At 54.7% G+C, this 16,014-nt stretch overlaps 2 protein-coding genes across 6 annotated transcripts; one reads left to right on the forward strand and one right to left on the reverse strand.

Moving 5' to 3' along the window:
- Positions 1 to 1,730: 1,730 nt before the first annotated feature.
- LOC149307062 (T-cell surface glycoprotein CD3 epsilon chain-like) lies at positions 1,731 to 6,771 on the reverse strand. 5 transcript variants are annotated; one of them, XM_089538039.1, is made up of 6 exons: positions 6,394 to 6,771; positions 4,698 to 4,724; positions 3,357 to 3,542; positions 2,929 to 3,140; positions 2,415 to 2,461; positions 1,731 to 2,166 (listed from the first exon to the last, which is right to left on the reverse strand). In XM_089538039.1, exons 1-6 carry the CDS (start codon positions 6,428 to 6,430, stop codon positions 1,974 to 1,976), a joined length of 702 nt encoding a protein of 233 aa, XP_089394165.1. In that variant the 5' UTR covers positions 6,431 to 6,771; the 3' UTR covers positions 1,731 to 1,973. The 5 variants fall into 5 exon arrangements, with proteins under 5 accessions (XP_089394165.1, XP_089394167.1, XP_089394164.1 ...); XM_089538041.1 differs by having other exon boundaries at positions 3,357 to 4,096; positions 6,394 to 6,446; XM_089538038.1 differs by lacking the exon at positions 6,394 to 6,771 and adding an exon at positions 5,363 to 5,469.
- Positions 6,772 to 8,056: 1,285 nt separating this feature from the next.
- LOC149307063 (myelin protein zero-like protein 2) lies at positions 8,057 to 15,174 on the forward strand. The gene is made up of 6 exons (XM_089538382.1): positions 8,057 to 8,390; positions 9,382 to 9,548; positions 9,964 to 10,174; positions 10,306 to 10,441; positions 11,158 to 11,243; positions 11,858 to 15,174. Exons 1-5 carry the CDS (start codon positions 8,348 to 8,350, stop codon positions 11,228 to 11,230), a joined length of 630 nt encoding a protein of 209 aa, XP_089394508.1. The 5' UTR covers positions 8,057 to 8,347; the 3' UTR covers positions 11,231 to 11,243; positions 11,858 to 15,174.
- The last annotated feature ends 840 nt before the right edge of the window (positions 15,175 to 16,014 follow it).

The following is a 16,014-nucleotide window of genomic DNA, read 5'->3' on the forward strand; positions in this document are numbered from 1 at the left end:
GGGGAGCGAAACAGTTCAAGTGCTCTTCTATGGGACCACAGTTCTTCCTCCCCACGCAGCTGGTGTCATTGTCGATTTGCCTCCTTCAGTTTGGGCTCAATGTGGATCCTGTCCTATGGAGAGGCCAAGGCTGGCTCTGCCATTAGGCAATGTGTGGCAGCAGGTGCCTCAGGCAACAACTTTGGTGGGTGGTTGTCAACAAATGGTCTGTTAGCTGTTTTTTTCACTGTTGTGTTTTTATGGCCCAAGACAGGGAGACACCCCTCAGGGCCTTTCTGTTTCCCATGCCAAATATGACATGGTGAGCCTTGCAGTCAGGCCCAGTTCTTGTGTTTATTTTATATTAAATGTATATTCTTTGCTACTGGCAAATGCCCTCAGGGCAATTTGCAATCATAAAACATCAGGACAATCAACAAAATAGCAACCAAAACAATTATGAGGCTCATTTCAATGTTAAAATATTAAGATTGTAGAACAGATAATAAAAGCAACTCGTGAAAAGACAGAAGCCCTAGCCCAAGGGGAAGGTTTTAGTTTGGCGCCTAAACCTGCATAATGAGAGTGCCAGTAGGGACTCCCATGGAAGGGCACTGGAGGGAGCATGTCCAGTTAAACTGGACAAGTTGTTGCCCTGGACACCTCCAGCACCTGGTTTGCCTTCATTGCAGAGTCCCCATCATGGCAGATCTGAACAACCTTTATTTGCAAAGACAACACAAACTTGTCACAACCAGAAGCAATTGAGCATTCAAATAGATCTTTCTTTTGCTTGGTCTGCAAAAGGCCACAGACCAGGTAAAACAGGCCTGTAAGGATGCAGTGGGGGTCAAAAGCAATAGTACTTGTTTGCCATTGAATCACAAAGTGTCACAGGTATAAAGAAAGACTGACAAGTTATAGCACATTCAGAGGAGAGCCGCCAGGGAGGAGAGGACTCTGGAAATCAATTCCTATGAGGAAGCCTTGAAAAAGCTGCTGGGCATGTTCCGCCCAAAGGAGAAATGTCTTAAGAGAGACCTGATGGTGCTCTCCAAATTCCAGAGAAGCCATCATGCAGAAGATGGAGCCAGCTGGTTTCCTGTTGCCCCAAAGAGCAGGAGTGGAATCACCAGGTGGAAATGACAAGGAGCAAAGCCAAAGCAGATGCTGGAAGGGACGTCCTAATTGTCAGAGCTGTTCTTTCAGTGGAACAGGCAGCTGCCTTAGGGCCAGTTGGAAGGATCTCCTTGGCTGGAGGCATTCAAGCAGAGGCTGGAGGGTCATCTGACTGGGATGCTGGAGCTGCCTCTTCCACTTTGTGTGTGAGGATGTGCCTTCAAGCTGCCTATCAACATAAGGCATCACCATATATTCTAGAGGGTTTTCTTAGGCAAGGAGTCCTCAGAGGTGGTTTGGACAGTTCCTTCTTCTGAAATAGAGCCTACAGCCCCTGGGACTCTTTGGCCATCTGCTATCCATGGACTAACCACAGCTGACCTCACTTAGCTTCCAAGATCGGACAGGATCTGGTACCTTGGGTAGTAAAGCCTTTTCTCATCCACTTTAGGTCCTGCAATTGACCCCAGGAATTTTGACTATACTGCTCTTCAGATGTTTGATTGCAATTCCCATGACTCTAGCCAGCATGAATTCCTGGTGAGGAATTCTGGGAGCTGCTCAATGAGGAACATACACAACCAAATGACAAAGAGCTGCAGGAGGAGTCTTGAAGCAGACAGGTGCTGGGCAAAAGGAACTTTATTGGGACACCTCACAAACACAACCAAAGGAAAACACAAATATTTGTGGGGGGAGGAGTGTGTGAAAGGGCCCAGAGGAGATCTCTCTACCCTGTTTCTTCCCCAGCCAGGGCTTGGGGGCAATGACATGCAGGACCATGGGCGGCATCCTGGGAGTAGACCAGGGCCCCAGAGGCAGAATGAGGAGCCAGAAGGGGAGACTCAGGGAAAGTGGCCTTACATCTCCCCACCTCACTTAGACCCATGAACACAAGCACTGATGCCAAAGGGGAAGGTGGCACACATGCCCACAATGTCTATTGCTGCTGCCTGCCAAGACAGGGGCAGTTGGGGCACAGTCCTCCTCCTCTTTTGCTGTGGATCTCCCTCAGAAGGCCCGGGCCCCCAGGCCGGCATACACTTCCCGTTGGCCTTTCCGGATGGGCTGCAGGAGCAAAGAGGAGGGATGGATCAGTTGCTGGCTTCTGCCTGCAAGGGGGACACCCCTCAGCCCCTCTCCCTCTTGGGTGCTGGCCCCTGAGGGGCTTCTGGAGGCCAGGAGACCCCAGGCGGCTCCCTGGAGAGGCTGAGGGGTCTTGCTGGCCTCCTGTCCCCACAAGGTGTCCCTCCCTCAGCTACAGACACTGCCCAGTGGACCCTCTCCCTGCCCCCCAGGGTTCAGTCTGCCCTTACCTCATAGTCTGGATTTGGGACAGGTGGGGGGTGGTCCACTTTTTGATCTGGAAAAAAAGGCAGAGGGATCTGAGGGGCAGTGGCCTCTCCACAACCAGCCAGGGGCTCAGCTGGGGTGCTTCCATTGCCCTGGGCTTCCCTTCTTCCCTCCTTCCCTCTGTCTCTGGAGGAATTCACCTTGGACATGGGACTCCCCAATCCCCTCCTTCCCCATCACTCAGCTGTCACCCCCATGGCCTGGCCTCCACTGCCCCCTTCCTCTGGGGCTCCCATGTGGCTTCACCCTCTCCTTCAGCCCATAAAGCAAGTTCAGCAGGAGGGCGGGTGGCACTCTTTTCCACCCTCAAATGGGGGTCTGGCCCCCCACAAGGGCAAAGAGAAAAGGGCTGACCTGGTGGCCCCCCTCCCCTCTTGCCCCCCTCTCCCCCAGCTCTCTTGGGCCTAGCCAAGAGGGCAGACCAGAAAGAGTGCACCCCAGAAACTCCAATGCTCCGCAGGAAAGGCATTCACTCACCCCGTGGCTGTCCGTGGGTGCCTGCCCCTCCAGCCCTGCCATGGAAGGTGGCTGTGTGGTTCTTGCAACCAAAGTAAACCATGCAGAGGACCCCCAGGGTGACGAGAAGGTCAGAGGTAATGATGGCAGCCACCAGCCCAAGGCCCAGCTCCACGCAGTCCTCACATGCTGCCGGAAAGACCACCAGCACAGGGTCAAGGCAGAGAGTCCGACTTTTGGGCAGGAGGGAAAGAGGGTCGCCACCTGTCCCCCTCCTCTCTCCCAGCTTCCAGGGCTTGGGTTCAGCCCCCAGATACCAAGCGCTGGGGCGGGGGAGCTCCATTGCCACATCATGCCCAGAACCCTCAGCCTTCTTCTGTGGGAAAATGGTGGCAAGATGGGAGGACCAGGGCCAACCCCTGCCAGCCCCTCTCCCCTCAGGCACTGACCTTTGATCTTCACATAAACCGCCCTGGTGCTCTGCCCAGCTTTGCAAGTGGCCACTTGTCCTTCCTCCAGATTATCCGAGAGGGAGAGGGGATTTTCGATTCCCTCCACCTTTCCATATCTCCAGGATGCTTCTTCTGCAGGGCATGTGAGAGTCACAGAGCTCCCTGAGATGTCCACCTGGATCTCTGAAGAGAAATTGTAAATCATTGCTGGTGGTGGTTATCTCTTACCCATTTATCCCTGTAGGGAACAACACCAACTAACACAGCACATAACATCAGGGTGCTGGAGTATTGGCATCCGTACTTGTTTCACAGACCTATGTTTCTTTCCTTGAGAAGGGGGGGTCTTCTACGCAGGAACACATAAGTATATCTCTGTGGTCATTTGGTCAGTGTACTTATGAAGAGGTCACTTCCCATACTCCTCCCTTTTCTGGGGCTCAAGAAAGTTTATTGCCCTTTGTTCTCTTCTCTTCCTCTCTCTCCTCTCACCAAACATGGACCCAGAAACCAGCCTGTGCTACTAAAGAAGTTTTTCTTGTTACTTTTACACATACGAGAGTCAGCTCTAGGGAGTTGTTAAAAGTATAGTTATTTTTGTAGAACTTAAATGTAGCAATAAAGTAAGTTTCTTTTACCTACCAATGTATCCTGTTTATTTGCCAGAAGCTCAGATCTAGCTGTTTTTACCAAATACCTGTGGAGTACATGCTTGTTGCTGTGTTGCTGCTGCTAACCTGATTTAACCACAAATAACCAAACCATAATCATTTTTCTAACACAGGGAAAGGAACCTTTAAAGCCAATGCATATTAAAATCCACCAGCAAATACAGACTCTGAATCTGCTCCCCTTGGTCCCTTGTATAACTGCAAACTTTGTCACTGTGAGGCAACTGGCCTTGCAGGGATCCCTACAACTCAGCCCCATACTTCACTGAAAGGGTGATAGAAAATTCATGCAGTCAAACAAACAAGGCAGCCTGAGTGCTTTCCTTTAGATGTGGGTAGGAAAGGCCCCAATCCACTTCAGAGTATGATACTTCTATGCAAAAGAAAGAGGACAGGAAGCCGCCAAGCGAAGAGGCCCAAATGAATCCAGCTCTGTGCCAAGTAAGTTTTAAAGGTGCCCTAGAGCGTCAGTGGGCATGGGTGAATCTGGCTTTGAGGAAACTAGTGCCCCAGCCCTCACCCAGTTGCCAGTCCCAGTCCACCCAGTGCCTCCTCCTCCTCTTCCCAGCATAGAGAGCCTCAGTGCCCCAGTCCCACCCAGTCAGAGGAGAGAAAGGCCAGAGGAAGCTGCCTCAAGCACGGGGAGGGGGGGAGGTGTCTGGCTTACCTCCAATCTCTCCCCAAACAGAACCAGCTGCAAAGGAAAAAGAAAGCACCAGTGAGGAAGAAGAAGGCACCATGTTGGCATTATCACTTGGCATCCTCCCTGGGCAGAGAACAAAGCTGGCTTGCTGTAGCCCCTGAGAATTAGGGGTGGGCTCCTTTGGGGGCATTTTGGCAATGCTGCTTCTTCAGAAAACTTTGTCGCCAGAAGAAGGTGCCAATGGTGGCAAGACCCAGCCAGCACCAGCCAGTGACTGAGTGCCAGAGTAAGCTCCTTCCCTTGCCCATCCATGGTGTCCTTCCCACCCCAACGGAGACCTTCAGCCTTGTTTATTGTGGCAGGTGGCATAGTGGAAGGGAGGGGGGCTGTGTGCACCCCCCCAGAGGAAGGGATGCTTCGCTGGACATTCAGTGGCTTCAGACACAGACTGAGGGAGATGCTGCTGGCTTTAAAAGACCTTTAAGGCCTATGGGAGGGTGGGATTTCTCGGTGGGGTGTAAACACAGTGCGTCCCCCCACACACCACAGTCACAGCTGGATGCCCAGGATGGCTCTTTCTGGGGAGGAGGCACTGAACCCAGGGCAGAGTCTCCGGGGGTCTCTTACTACATCCAGATGCATCCTGTCCCCCGTCCTTCTTCCCAGGGTCTGTCAGGGGTACTACTCACACAGTCCAGGGAGAAGGGCCAGCAGGGCTCCAAAGGGCACCCACCAGTGCATCTCCCCTCCAGCCGCTGCCTCTTTCCTGCAATCTCTGCCTTGGGGAGGGGGCAGGTGCTGGCAGTGGCACTTGGGGGGGGGGAGGTACCAGAAGAGCAGAGTCTGTGGCAGCGGAGTCAGGGGAAGAGGTCTCCTCGCCTCTGCTCTGTGAGCGCGACAGCCCTGCCAGGAAGTGCAGAAGAAGCATGTGGGTTTGTGGGGGAGGGGGGGGTGGTAGCAGAGGAGGTGGCAGCTCAGGTGGCTGCCAGTGAAGGGCCTGGTGTCCCCTAAGCATCTGGGGGGTCTCTTGCGGCCTCCCCAATGCTGGCAGACCACCCTTGAGGCACAGCCATTCCTTTGGTGGGCCTGGTCCCTCCACCTGGTTCCCTTATTGGGCCCTGGATCCAAGAAGCGGCCAAGTCCCCTCAGCTGAGCCCCCCTCAAGCCCTGCTAGGTTTGGGGGGGGGGATCATAGGGATATTTTTTGTTAGAGAGTAAGAGTGGGGGGAGGAGAGCAGAGGGCCCGGCTCAAAGTGTGGCCCCCGGAGAAGGCCTCCCCAGTCCTCAGCCTGAGCATGGGCTCCCTGTGTTACCCATGCTGCAATATAAATTTTGGAATCAATGATAACCCTTGGATGACCCCTGACCAGACTCCTAGCCTGTCCGCCATTACTGGCAAAGCGAGAGGACATGTACACCTCCCCTAAGGGAGTTCCCATATTAACATCTCAGAGGGTCTAGGGAAGTCGCATGAAGGGATTATCTCAAGGCTGGGAAGAGTGAAAGGATTGCCTTCCCTGAAGCTATCAACCTCCTCCTCAAACCTATTGTCCGAGAGGTATAAGCCCTTTATACTATCTAAAGCAGACATCCAGGTGAAAAGAAAATCTTTAGAACACCTTTGTTTCGGCCAAGCCAGCCTCTTTGCCCCAGGCCAGATTTGGCCTATAAAAAGTCCCCACTTTGGCTGCTCAGCGCGCCATTTGCAAGGTCTACTTACTCCACGTCAGTCGGACCTCTGTTTTGGTAGCCGGCATTTCTGCTCAAACCCAGGTTGCGGAGCAGGCTTGTCTCACTGTCCACCACCCCATTCGCTTCCCGGAGGGAATCTACATTCTGGTAACGCCTGAAATCTGTTCCTATTTTCCAACCCTAATTTTCCTGAGTCCTGAATGTGTGTGTGAGTGTATGCGCAACGCATGTGTTTTCCCCCTGTTTTAATAAATTAAACATCTAGTTATTAATATCCGTCTCAGCTTTATTTATTGGGATCCCCTGGTCTACTCTGTATACAAATCGGGAGGGCGATTTCGGTGGGCTCTTGTGGCCAGCCCCTCTTGCAATATTTGAGCTAATAACAACATAATAAAATTCCCCTACGGACCCTTGGCTACACCTGCAGTGCTGCCCCCCTGAAGAACCAGGGGGACCCCTCTTCCTCCTCCGATGCCCTTCCTCTTGCTGCTCCTCTTCACGGAAAGGCCCCCAGGCTAGTGCCCGCCCCCCCAGTCTGCCCAGAGATGGCCAAGGGCTTGGAGGGCATCCAAAGGGGGCTAGGGAAGGTTTTGAGGGCCCATGAGGCTGGCAGTGGCTTCTAGTTGTAGGGCAGCCCTGGTCTGGTCCTCCCTTTGAAGCAGCATCTGGAGCTCATTTGGGGAAACGAGGGGCAAGGCGAGGTCAGAGTTTGGAGAGCTTCCTTTTGAGAGATTGAGGAATGCCCAGCCAGCACTGACTGATGCCTGGGGGATTCTGGGAGTTGCAGTCCAAGAGGCAAATTTCCCAGGTTCTGCTGGAGATAATCTGACCCAGCCCTTTTTGGTTCTTCTGGGTTTCTTCCTTGCCTTCCTTTTCCCTCCGGAGCGGTGGGCTCTCAGACCCCCCACTGAAAAAGAGGCAGGAGGTGGGGGTCACAGAGGGGCCAATGGGGGGTTGAAGGAGGTCCAATGGAGCTTTTGGGGGGAGGCTGCGACCCTGGCATCAGACCCACACCTCGGACGGGGGCACTTCGGGCGAAGCGGGGGGAGGAGGCTGGAGGACGTTGGGCAGCTCCCCAAAAGGAGGAGGAGGAGCTAGGGGCGGGGGGGGACTTTCCGTTCTCACGCGCCCGGCCCTCCATCAGGGCTGGACGGCGGCAGAGACTCTGGGGCGGTGGGTCGGGAAGGGCTGGCTGCTGAGGCGGGAGACCCCCATCTACGCCCCCGGCCCATGGCCTCCGGCAGCCCACCTTTCCCTTCAGCCTGGCTGAGAAGTTGGGGGCAGCAGAGGGAGGGAGGCCCTCTTTGGGGGCCGGGACTGGAGGAGGGCCAGTCCTTAGGGGCTCGTGTTCTGTCTCTGTGAATATCAGGAGGGCGAGGGAGACTCTGGGCACGTGCAGAGTGCACCCTCGCGTTCTTGAAAGGTCGAAGAGCGGAAAGAGCGGCCACTCGGAAAGGAGGGCCTCTGTGGCCTCGACGAGAGGGAGCTCTGTCCGGCCCTTGGCCCTCCTCCTGGGTGGGTTTGTCCTCTGCATCCCAGGGACCCGTCCCAGCGCCCAGCCCCTTGAGCCCGGCCAGCGAAGCCACCGAAAGCCCTGGCTTTGGCTTGTCCTGAGACCCCTGCGATGGAGGGGGGTCTGTCTCCTGGGGGCCCACTTGGGACTCCGAGAGGCTTCCGCTGCCACCTTCCCGCCCCGCCCCCCAAAGTGGGTCCAGCTTTGAAACTTGGGCCAGGGGTCCCTGGGCCCCTCTTTCCCTCGGAGGCGGAGGCTGGACGGCCGGGAGGGCGCTGCTCCTGCCCTTCCTGCTTCGGCACCTGGCGAAAAGAGGAGGAGGGAGAGGTGGGGCGAGGAAGGCCGGCAGGCAGGAAGGAAGGAAGGCAGGCAGTCCAGCGCCGGAGGTGCACCGGAGCAGGAGCGGGAGGAAGAGGAAAGCCACCCGGGGCACCCCTGCAGCCTTCGCCGCTGGACTAGTGCCGCCATGGCCTTCCTTTCCATGGGGCCTCCTGGCTTCCTGCTGCTCGGTAAGCAAGGCCAGACCCCCGACCCTCGGGGCCCTTCCCTCCTCTGGCCGGGAGGATCCCAAGGGAGGCCCCAGGTGAGTCCAGGTGGGCGGCAGGGAGATCGGGGCACTCCGAGAGAGAGAGGCCCCAGGCCTGTCACCTGCCCTCCTCTTCTGGGAAGGAGGCCGAGACACCCGGGGCATCCATCCAAGGTGTGCCTCCGGAGGCAAAGCTTGCCCCAGAGGTCGCCCTCCTGCCTGCCTTGGCTGGGAAAGGGGCACTGGGCTGGCACCCTCTTTCCCTTCTCCTTCCAGGGCTTTGCTGTTGCTCTTGGTGTGCGCTTCGGTGACTAACTTTCCTTGGAGGAGGATGGCCCTTGCCTTCCTCCGAGGCTGAGAGGGGCCACTTGCCCAAGCCCCCCTCCCTCGCCCCGGGGTTCCTTCTGGCCGAGGGCGCGGGATTCGAACCCCTCTCTCCCCATTGCTTTCCCGGCTAGAGAGAGACCCCGGCCTCCTCTCTTTCCTGGGGGGCTCTCATGCCCCTCACCTGCTCCTCTTCCCCCCCCCAGGGACCAAGGAGGCGGAGGCGGCGCTGCCTGGGCTCTTGTCGGGCCTGAGGACCCCGAAGCGCCGCCGCCGCCGCCCTTGGAATCACCGGTCTGTGATCCATTGCTGGCTTTTGGGACGGAGCGGGGCCTGTTTTGCAACTTCCTCCCCGGATGGGGAAGAGTCCGGCGTGTCCCCATCATGTATCCCCCTTGGGGCAGCCCATAGGACAGAGAAAGGGGTCTGGCTCTTGGGGGGGGGGCTTTCTTCCCAAGGAAGGGGGGCACCTGAGAAGCTGGGGCAACCAGTTGGCAGTGGGGGGGGGGGCTCAAGGCAAATGAAGCAAGAAAGTCATCCACATTTTGGGGGGGAGGGGTGCAGCAAGAGCACCCAATCCTGGCTTGGCCCCATCGGGTGCTTTGGGGTCCTCTGTGCCTCCCCAATATCTCCCTTGCTCTTCTTCCCAGTGGCGCAGCTGGCAGCAGCCGTGGAGATCTATACGCCAGGGACCCTGGAAGCACTGAATGGGACGGACGTGCACCTGAAGTGCTCCTTCCAGAGCCGTGCCCCCATCACCCAGCGGCTGACTGTCTCCTGGCACTTCCAGTCCCTGGCCAAGGGCCCAACAGAGTTTGTGAGTGGACCTCTGTCTTCACCGGGTGGGAGACTTTGCCTTTGGGACCACTCCCTGGAAGTTGCTTGGCCACCCGTCTTCCGCTTTTCCGCTGTGTGATATTGCAGGTGGTATTGGTGCTGGCAGTGGGGTATGCATTTGGGAGCCAGAAATGGCACCAGCCCCATGTGTCCAAACACAAAGACACCCGCGTGTGCATCATGCTGCAGCCCTTGGGGTCCAGCCCCTGCCCTCTTCTCACTTGCCTGCATGCCAGGACTGGCCCAGGCAGCGCTGCTTCTGAGCCGTTGGAGGTCTGCCTTCTTCAGGAGCCTTTTAATGCCCACCAGGCGATGGGGGTGGGGCAACTTTGAGGAGAGGAATTGTGTTAAGAGAGGGGCAGCGGGTGCCAGCCTCAGGTGTCTCCCTCCCCCAGGTGTTCTACTACCATGAACAGGCCTACCCACCTGAGACAGGCCACTTTTCGGGCAGAGTCACATGGAATGGCAACGCCCTCAAGGGGGATGCCTCCATCATGATCTGGAACGTCAGCCCCAGGGACAACGGGACCTTCCATTGCCTCGTGAAGAACCCACCCGACGTGGCCGGAGTGGCCGGGGAGATCCAGCTGAGCGTTGTCCTGAAAGGTTCACCTGAACAGAGGGCTGAGGGGGTGCTGGCAGCCAGGGAGGGCTCACGGGGGAGAGGAGTCTGCCGCTGCATCTACTTGCTTCCTCTGCCCCCCACCATTGGGCCTTCTCCTTCTCTCTCCTCACAGTGAGCTTCTCAGAGATCCATATTCTGGCCCTGACCATCGGTGGGGCCTGCGCTTTGATGATTGCCATTGTGGTTGTGGTGGTGGTCTGCCGCCAGAGGCGGAAAGCAAGGCAGGGGCCAAAGGTGGAGACGGAGCTGTAAGTGCCTCTGGGAAAGCGGTGGGGTGGGGGGGACTAGGGTCCAGCCTCTTGGAAGTCAGAGCAATGGGCAAAAGTGCCAATGGGGCAGCCTGGTCTTTCAGACAGGTTGAGATGAAGGCTGAGAATGGCAGCATAAAGAGGGGCAGAGAGATCAAGTGCTCCATGCCAGCCCAGATGGGAGGTGAGGGAGCCATTCTGTTAACGTTCCCACCAACAAACCATCCCTGCAAAGAGAAGTCTTGTTCCTTGAGTGAACCCTTCCAGCCTTCCCATCTCCTTGGTCAGTGCTGCTGTTTGTAAATGGACAGTGAGATTTTACTGCAGGGACAGTGCAAGTCACTGACCCCTTCCTCCCCCACCGTCCCCATTGCCACCTCCGCTCTGCGGTGGTGCATCCCTTCCCTTCCACCTCATTGTGCTGCCTCTGTCGACCCTGTTGGAGTGCGCAAAGGCAGAGGAGCCCTAAGCACTCAAGGATGCTGCTGAGTTTGTGCTGGAAGGGGAGGGGGGTTGCTGTTGATGGCCATGAATTGCAGTGAGAGGGGGGCACCATCGCCTGGTGGCCCCTTCAGATGGGAGCCCAGGCACCTCTGCAGCAAAATCATCCCTCCAAGCTCCCTCCTGATTTCATGTGATCACCACCCCCCTTGCCTGCCTCCCCTGCCCTCTGTGGGGCTGCTGACCCCTGCTGCCTTTGTTGTCCTGAAAAACAGGCCTGAGAAGGAGAAGCTGCGCGGAGACCCAGCAGAGGCACAGGAGGCGACTCTACCAGGAGAGGAGGCATGACCCCCCCCCCATCGTAGGTGACTCTCTCTGCCCGCTTTTCCTCAAAAACACTGTTGCTGCTGCCCCTCAGTCTGGGCCCTCAGGAGCGTTGGGAAGGTGCCCTCAATTTGGAAGGGGGAAATTATAGCTCTTGGGAGGAGATCTCCCTCAAGAGAGTGATAGGGCTGCTGCTGGGTCAGAGGTCATGGCTGCTGCCTTTCTTTGGGGGGGGGGGGTGATCCTGTCCCCTGGAGCCCTTTGCTGCCCCCTGGTGTTGCCTCTGGGTAGAGCAGCTCCGAGCAGAGCAGCCTGAATTTCCAGTGCATTCCAGGGGGCGTTCCCACTTGGCAGATAAAACGGATTATATTGATTCACATTATGTTCCGGGAATAATTCGAATTTTTTCCATTGTTTCCATTATCAAAGGGGGCAAATTACCTCAATTCATTTAGACCCTGTTTTCGTTCCCATTTATTTTAAATCGCTTTATTTTAAAGTGGATTAACTTGCTCCCTGTTCCCATTTGTGCGCACAAGCTGTGAATCAAGCGCCTAGGCTTCAGACGTCACAAGTCTAGGTTTTTTTTTATTTTTAGGGCAGCCAATGAAAATTGGCTGCATCCAAGGCTCTTCTGTTTTGTCTCCCCAGACTAGGAGGAGGCTTGGCAAATCGAATCAAGGAGGAGAAGGCAGCGGGCTTCATTACTGGGGAGAGAATCTTTGGGGAAGAGAGAAGATAAAGCTTGATCTCCCCCCCTAAGATCCCTGAGCGTCCAGGCTCTCCATTCCCCAAAATCGCTTTGCCTCCCCCATTGCTGTCTGGGGGGAGATCAAGCAGGGATGTCCTGCAAAGCCCATCCCATAGTTCCTCTGGAAGGAGCCTCCTTTCCCCAAAATCCCTTTGCCTCCCCCATTGCTCCCTGGGCTGTCTGGGAGGCAATCAAGCAGGGATGTCCTGCAAAGCCCATCTGCTGCTCAGGTGCTCAGGCAGAGGCAAAAAAAGAAAAAAAAATAGTTTAAAATGGTGTTTAATGGCTCTCCTCACACATCGGTCTATGAACGAAGAGCAGAGGGGAGGTTGCAATCCACTGGGGGGAAAGGCTATGTGAATGGAAGAAAGAAAATGGCCCTGGTGATGCAGAAAGAGAAGAAAGAGGTTGACACCCCCAGGCTAACCCCTTGAGCGCTTCTCTTCTTCCATCTCCAGGTTCTCGCATCAGACACCCTTTCGTTCCCATTCGGATACCGCGAATCGTACCCCGCTTTCAAAAATAACCCGCATTATAACCTACTATTTTTTTAAACCTATTTTTATAGGCATCTAATTCGAATAATACGATATAATTCGATTTTGAATCGAATCGCAGTGGAAAAGATTCCAGGACATTGAGGAACTAATTCGGGCATCAGTGGGAATGACACCTCTTAATTTGCTTCATGATCCACTTTATAGGCAAGTGGAAACACCCCCATAGACGCCGCAATATTTTGGAAGAGTAACTGGCCTGATGGCCTTTCCTCCTGGCAGATCCCCAAACCCCAACCCTTGCTGCTGAAGCTGCTGGAGGAAGAGGAGCAGTCCCTGTTCCGGATCCAAGGCAGCAGCAGATCACTGCTTGGAGGAGGAAGAGGAGGCAGCGAGGGTCTCCCTTCATTGTCTCAAGAGCTCTTTCTGTCTCTAACTGTTGGAGGAAAGGGAAGACCCCCCCTGCAATATGATACCTCTGCGCTATGGAAGCCTGTGAGCCTGCCTGACCAGACCTGCCACTTCTTAATATGAACACATGTGGCTGGAAGAGGCCACCCTCTTAAATGCCCACCCTCTTAAAAAAGAAAGCAACCCAGACAGCCCCCAAAACCTGAAAAGGAGAAGCACCTCGTGATGGTAACTGGGCCCTGCGTGGTCCCCCTCCAGCCCTGTTTACCTGAGAAGCAGCTCAAAAGAGAGGAGGGAGGGGGCTTCCTCTTACCTGGAGGTCTCCTGCAAACACTGCCAAGGGGAGGGGGCCGAGAGGCAGAGGGGTCCTCCCTGGGATGGAGCTTTGTGCTGGAGGAGGCCCCCCCCCAACCTTCTTGGACCTTCAGAGACTTGTTTGGGATGATGGCGCTGGGTGGGGATGGCTGGCCGCTTCCCTCCCCAGGAAGGATGGGTTCTAGGTCCAGAGGCTGTTGGATGGGTCTGTACCGTCGTGGGGTGGAGGGAGGGCCTCAGTGGCCCAACAGTTGTGATTCCCCTCTTTCTGCATTGAGCCAGAGACAAAAACACCCCCCCAAGCGAAACATCACCTCTCCCTCATATTCAATGCCTTTAACACCTTCCAGCCCCCTTCCCCCTACATTGCTTGAATGGATTTCCTAGGAAATAGATTTCCTGAGAGAAGGCCCTCTGTTTGCTTTGCCCCAAGGCCTGGGCTGATGGCATTGGTTCAGGCTGCTACTGTAAGGGGGGGGGGGGGACATCTTATTTCAATCTCATGTGCAAAAGGGAATAAGTTCCAAGGTTTTCTCCCTGCTGGGTGACATGGTGACTTTTTTTGCACTTTTTGCTGATTTTCTTGCACTTTGCAACTTTTAATATATAGTATTTTTTTAAAAAAACAAACTTGGATTTTTGCTTTGAGTTTGTGCCAAAGAAAATGTTATGGAGAAAACAATGGATTTTGCAAAAGCCACTGTTTGCACAGAAATTCAGAGTTTTTTAAAAAAACTGAAACCCAGATATCTTTACAAATTTGATTTTCACAATTTTTGCATGAGTCATTTCATTTCAAATGAAAATCAGCAACAGGTTTGCACAACCTCTTGTCATCATCATCATGATTTCCTCTCAGCCACTGAGAAATACCCAGCTCAACCCGAGTCAAGACACCCTTTCTGCCAGAGGACAAGAGAATGCAATGCATGCATACCCTTCACCTCCCAAACTCTGTGGCCAAAAGGCCAGGTGATAGAAGTGGCACTGCCATATCCTTGCCCAGCACAGTGCCCCAAAGCTCTTTGTGTGCCTTGTGCATAGGCAGCAGGGAAGGTGCACCTTGCCCAGGATGTCATTTGTATCAGGGCCAACCTTGGCCAAGAATTGGGGGGCAGCTCTCTCAGGTCAGTCATGCACCTGCTGCCCCTTTTCCAGCCTGGACCTGTAGAGGAAATGGGGCAGGGATCCCCAAGGAATCTGGGGAGGAGAAGGCCGGCATCAGTGGATGCCCCAGCCCTGCCTTTCTTGGCTCAAAGACTCATCTAAGTGCCAACGAAGTGCCAAAGCGCTAGAATCATTGAATCATAGGGTTGGAAGAGACTGCAAGGGCCATCCAGTCCAAGCCCCTGCCATGAATGGCTTCCTAGGAAGCCCCCTCCTTTTGCAGCAACAGAAGTATACTTGTGTGTTTCCTGATCGCTTCAAGTTTCAGAAGAACTCAAAACCTTGCACCCAAATGGAGGCCCTGGGGAGCCCCGGCCTCGCCCCACCTTCTCCCCCAGATACCTCCCTCTTTCCCTGGGAAATTAGCTGCCCGATGAAAGAGAGGCTCCAGGACCGACTGGCAGGACCTGTCAGCATTTCCCTGAGCATTTGGGTTCCTGAGTTTCAGCGTTTGTGGCTTGTTTACCTTGGTGTGGGAAATGTGTCCTTCCCTTGAGGTTGGCAGGACTGTGCCTCCCATCATCCTTTGCCACTGGCTGTGCTGAGTAGGAGTGATGGGAACTGTAGGTCTCCCCTGGTTTGTAGCTTGCCCTATTTCCCACTTGTGAACCAGGTCCTTCTCCTTGGCCCTAGACTGCCCCGGACACTGCCCCAATGGAGGGTCTCTGAAAACCCCCCCCAGCCCCCTTGGGTCAAACACTGCTGCCTTCACTGCCTTTCGTGGCCACAAACCTTGTAGCAGTCAGAGAAAGATAGATAACAGTATATAGCTTCCTATTTTCATACTGTAATTTATTTTGTATGCGAATGAATCGCAATATTTGTTCAATAACTGAATGCAAATAAATTGCTAGACTTTGTTAGTAAAGAAGGGAGACTTTGTGGTTTAAAACAAACGAATTTCCAGCCAACTTCATGAAAGGCACCAAGGGAGCAGAGTCCTGCCCCGGTCAGGCTTGGAGGCCTGGAGTCTGAAGGACTGGAGGTTCCATGGTGCGCAGGCGAGGATTCTACGGAAGGAGGGGTGCAGAGAGGGTGGGCAACCCCCCTCATGGAAACCCACTTGGAGAGTCACACACTCAGCCTCAGAGCCTCCAATGGGAAATGATTTCAGGAGGAGACAGAGATTGCGGGGGGGGGGGGGCTCTAGCCACTGATCCTGTTGGAATATGTTTGCATTCTCCTTCCTCCTTTTATAGCGAGGGATTCTACTTCGGTCACTTTCCCTTTGAGGCTGTCTTTTGGGACTGCCTTCTCTCTTTCTCTGGACAGTTTCCTCTCGCCATCTTCCTGCCGTCTAAAAGATGGTGAGGTTTCTTCTCTTTACCGGAACTATCACCAGTTAAATTTGGATTTAGTTTTTATGTCAATATATATTAAAGCCACCATTGTTTTTTTAAACTACAAGCTGCATGTATAGAGAATCAAGACTCCTCAAGCTGCCCAGAGACTAGGACACAATGGAGCAATGGGTGCAAGCTCCAGAAGAGGAGAATCCAGCTCAACATTAGGAGGGACTTCCTGAGAGTAAGGGCTGTTTGACAGAGGAACACACTCCTTCCTTGGAGATTGTGGTGGAGTTTCCTTCCTTAGAGGTCTTTAAGCAGAGGCTGGATGGCCGCCTGTCAATGGGGATGCTTCAATTGTGAGTTCCTGCAAGGCAGAGG

Source organism: Sceloporus occidentalis, unplaced genomic scaffold (assembly GCF_023333645.1).
Source record: "Sceloporus occidentalis isolate IW3139 unplaced genomic scaffold, rSceOcc1.0.p SCAF_9, whole genome shotgun sequence".
In the NCBI taxonomy this organism is placed as follows: Eukaryota; Metazoa; Chordata; class Lepidosauria; order Squamata; family Phrynosomatidae; genus Sceloporus; species Sceloporus occidentalis.

Coding starts and splice junctions, on each gene's coding strand:
- LOC149307062 (XM_089538038.1), bottom strand. CDS start 5,414: ATGCACTGGTGGGTGCCCTTTGGAGCCCTGCTGGCCCTTCTCCCTGGA. Junction 4,725..5,362: donor GGCCCTTCTCCCTGGACTGT/GTGAGTAGTACC, acceptor TTTCCTTTGCAG/CTGGTTCTGTTTGGGGAGAG. Junction 2,167..2,414: donor TCCCAAATCCAGACTATGAG/GTAAGGGCAGAC, acceptor TTGCTCCTGCAG/CCCATCCGGAAAGGCCAACG.
- LOC149307063 (XM_089538382.1), top strand. CDS start 8,348: ATGGCCTTCCTTTCCATGGGGCCTCCTGGCTTCCTGCTGCTCG. Junction 8,391..9,381: donor TCCTGGCTTCCTGCTGCTCG/GTAAGCAAGGCC, acceptor TCTTCTTCCCAG/TGGCGCAGCTGGCAGCAGCC. Junction 9,549..9,963: donor CCAAGGGCCCAACAGAGTTT/GTGAGTGGACCT, acceptor TCCCTCCCCCAG/GTGTTCTACTACCATGAACA.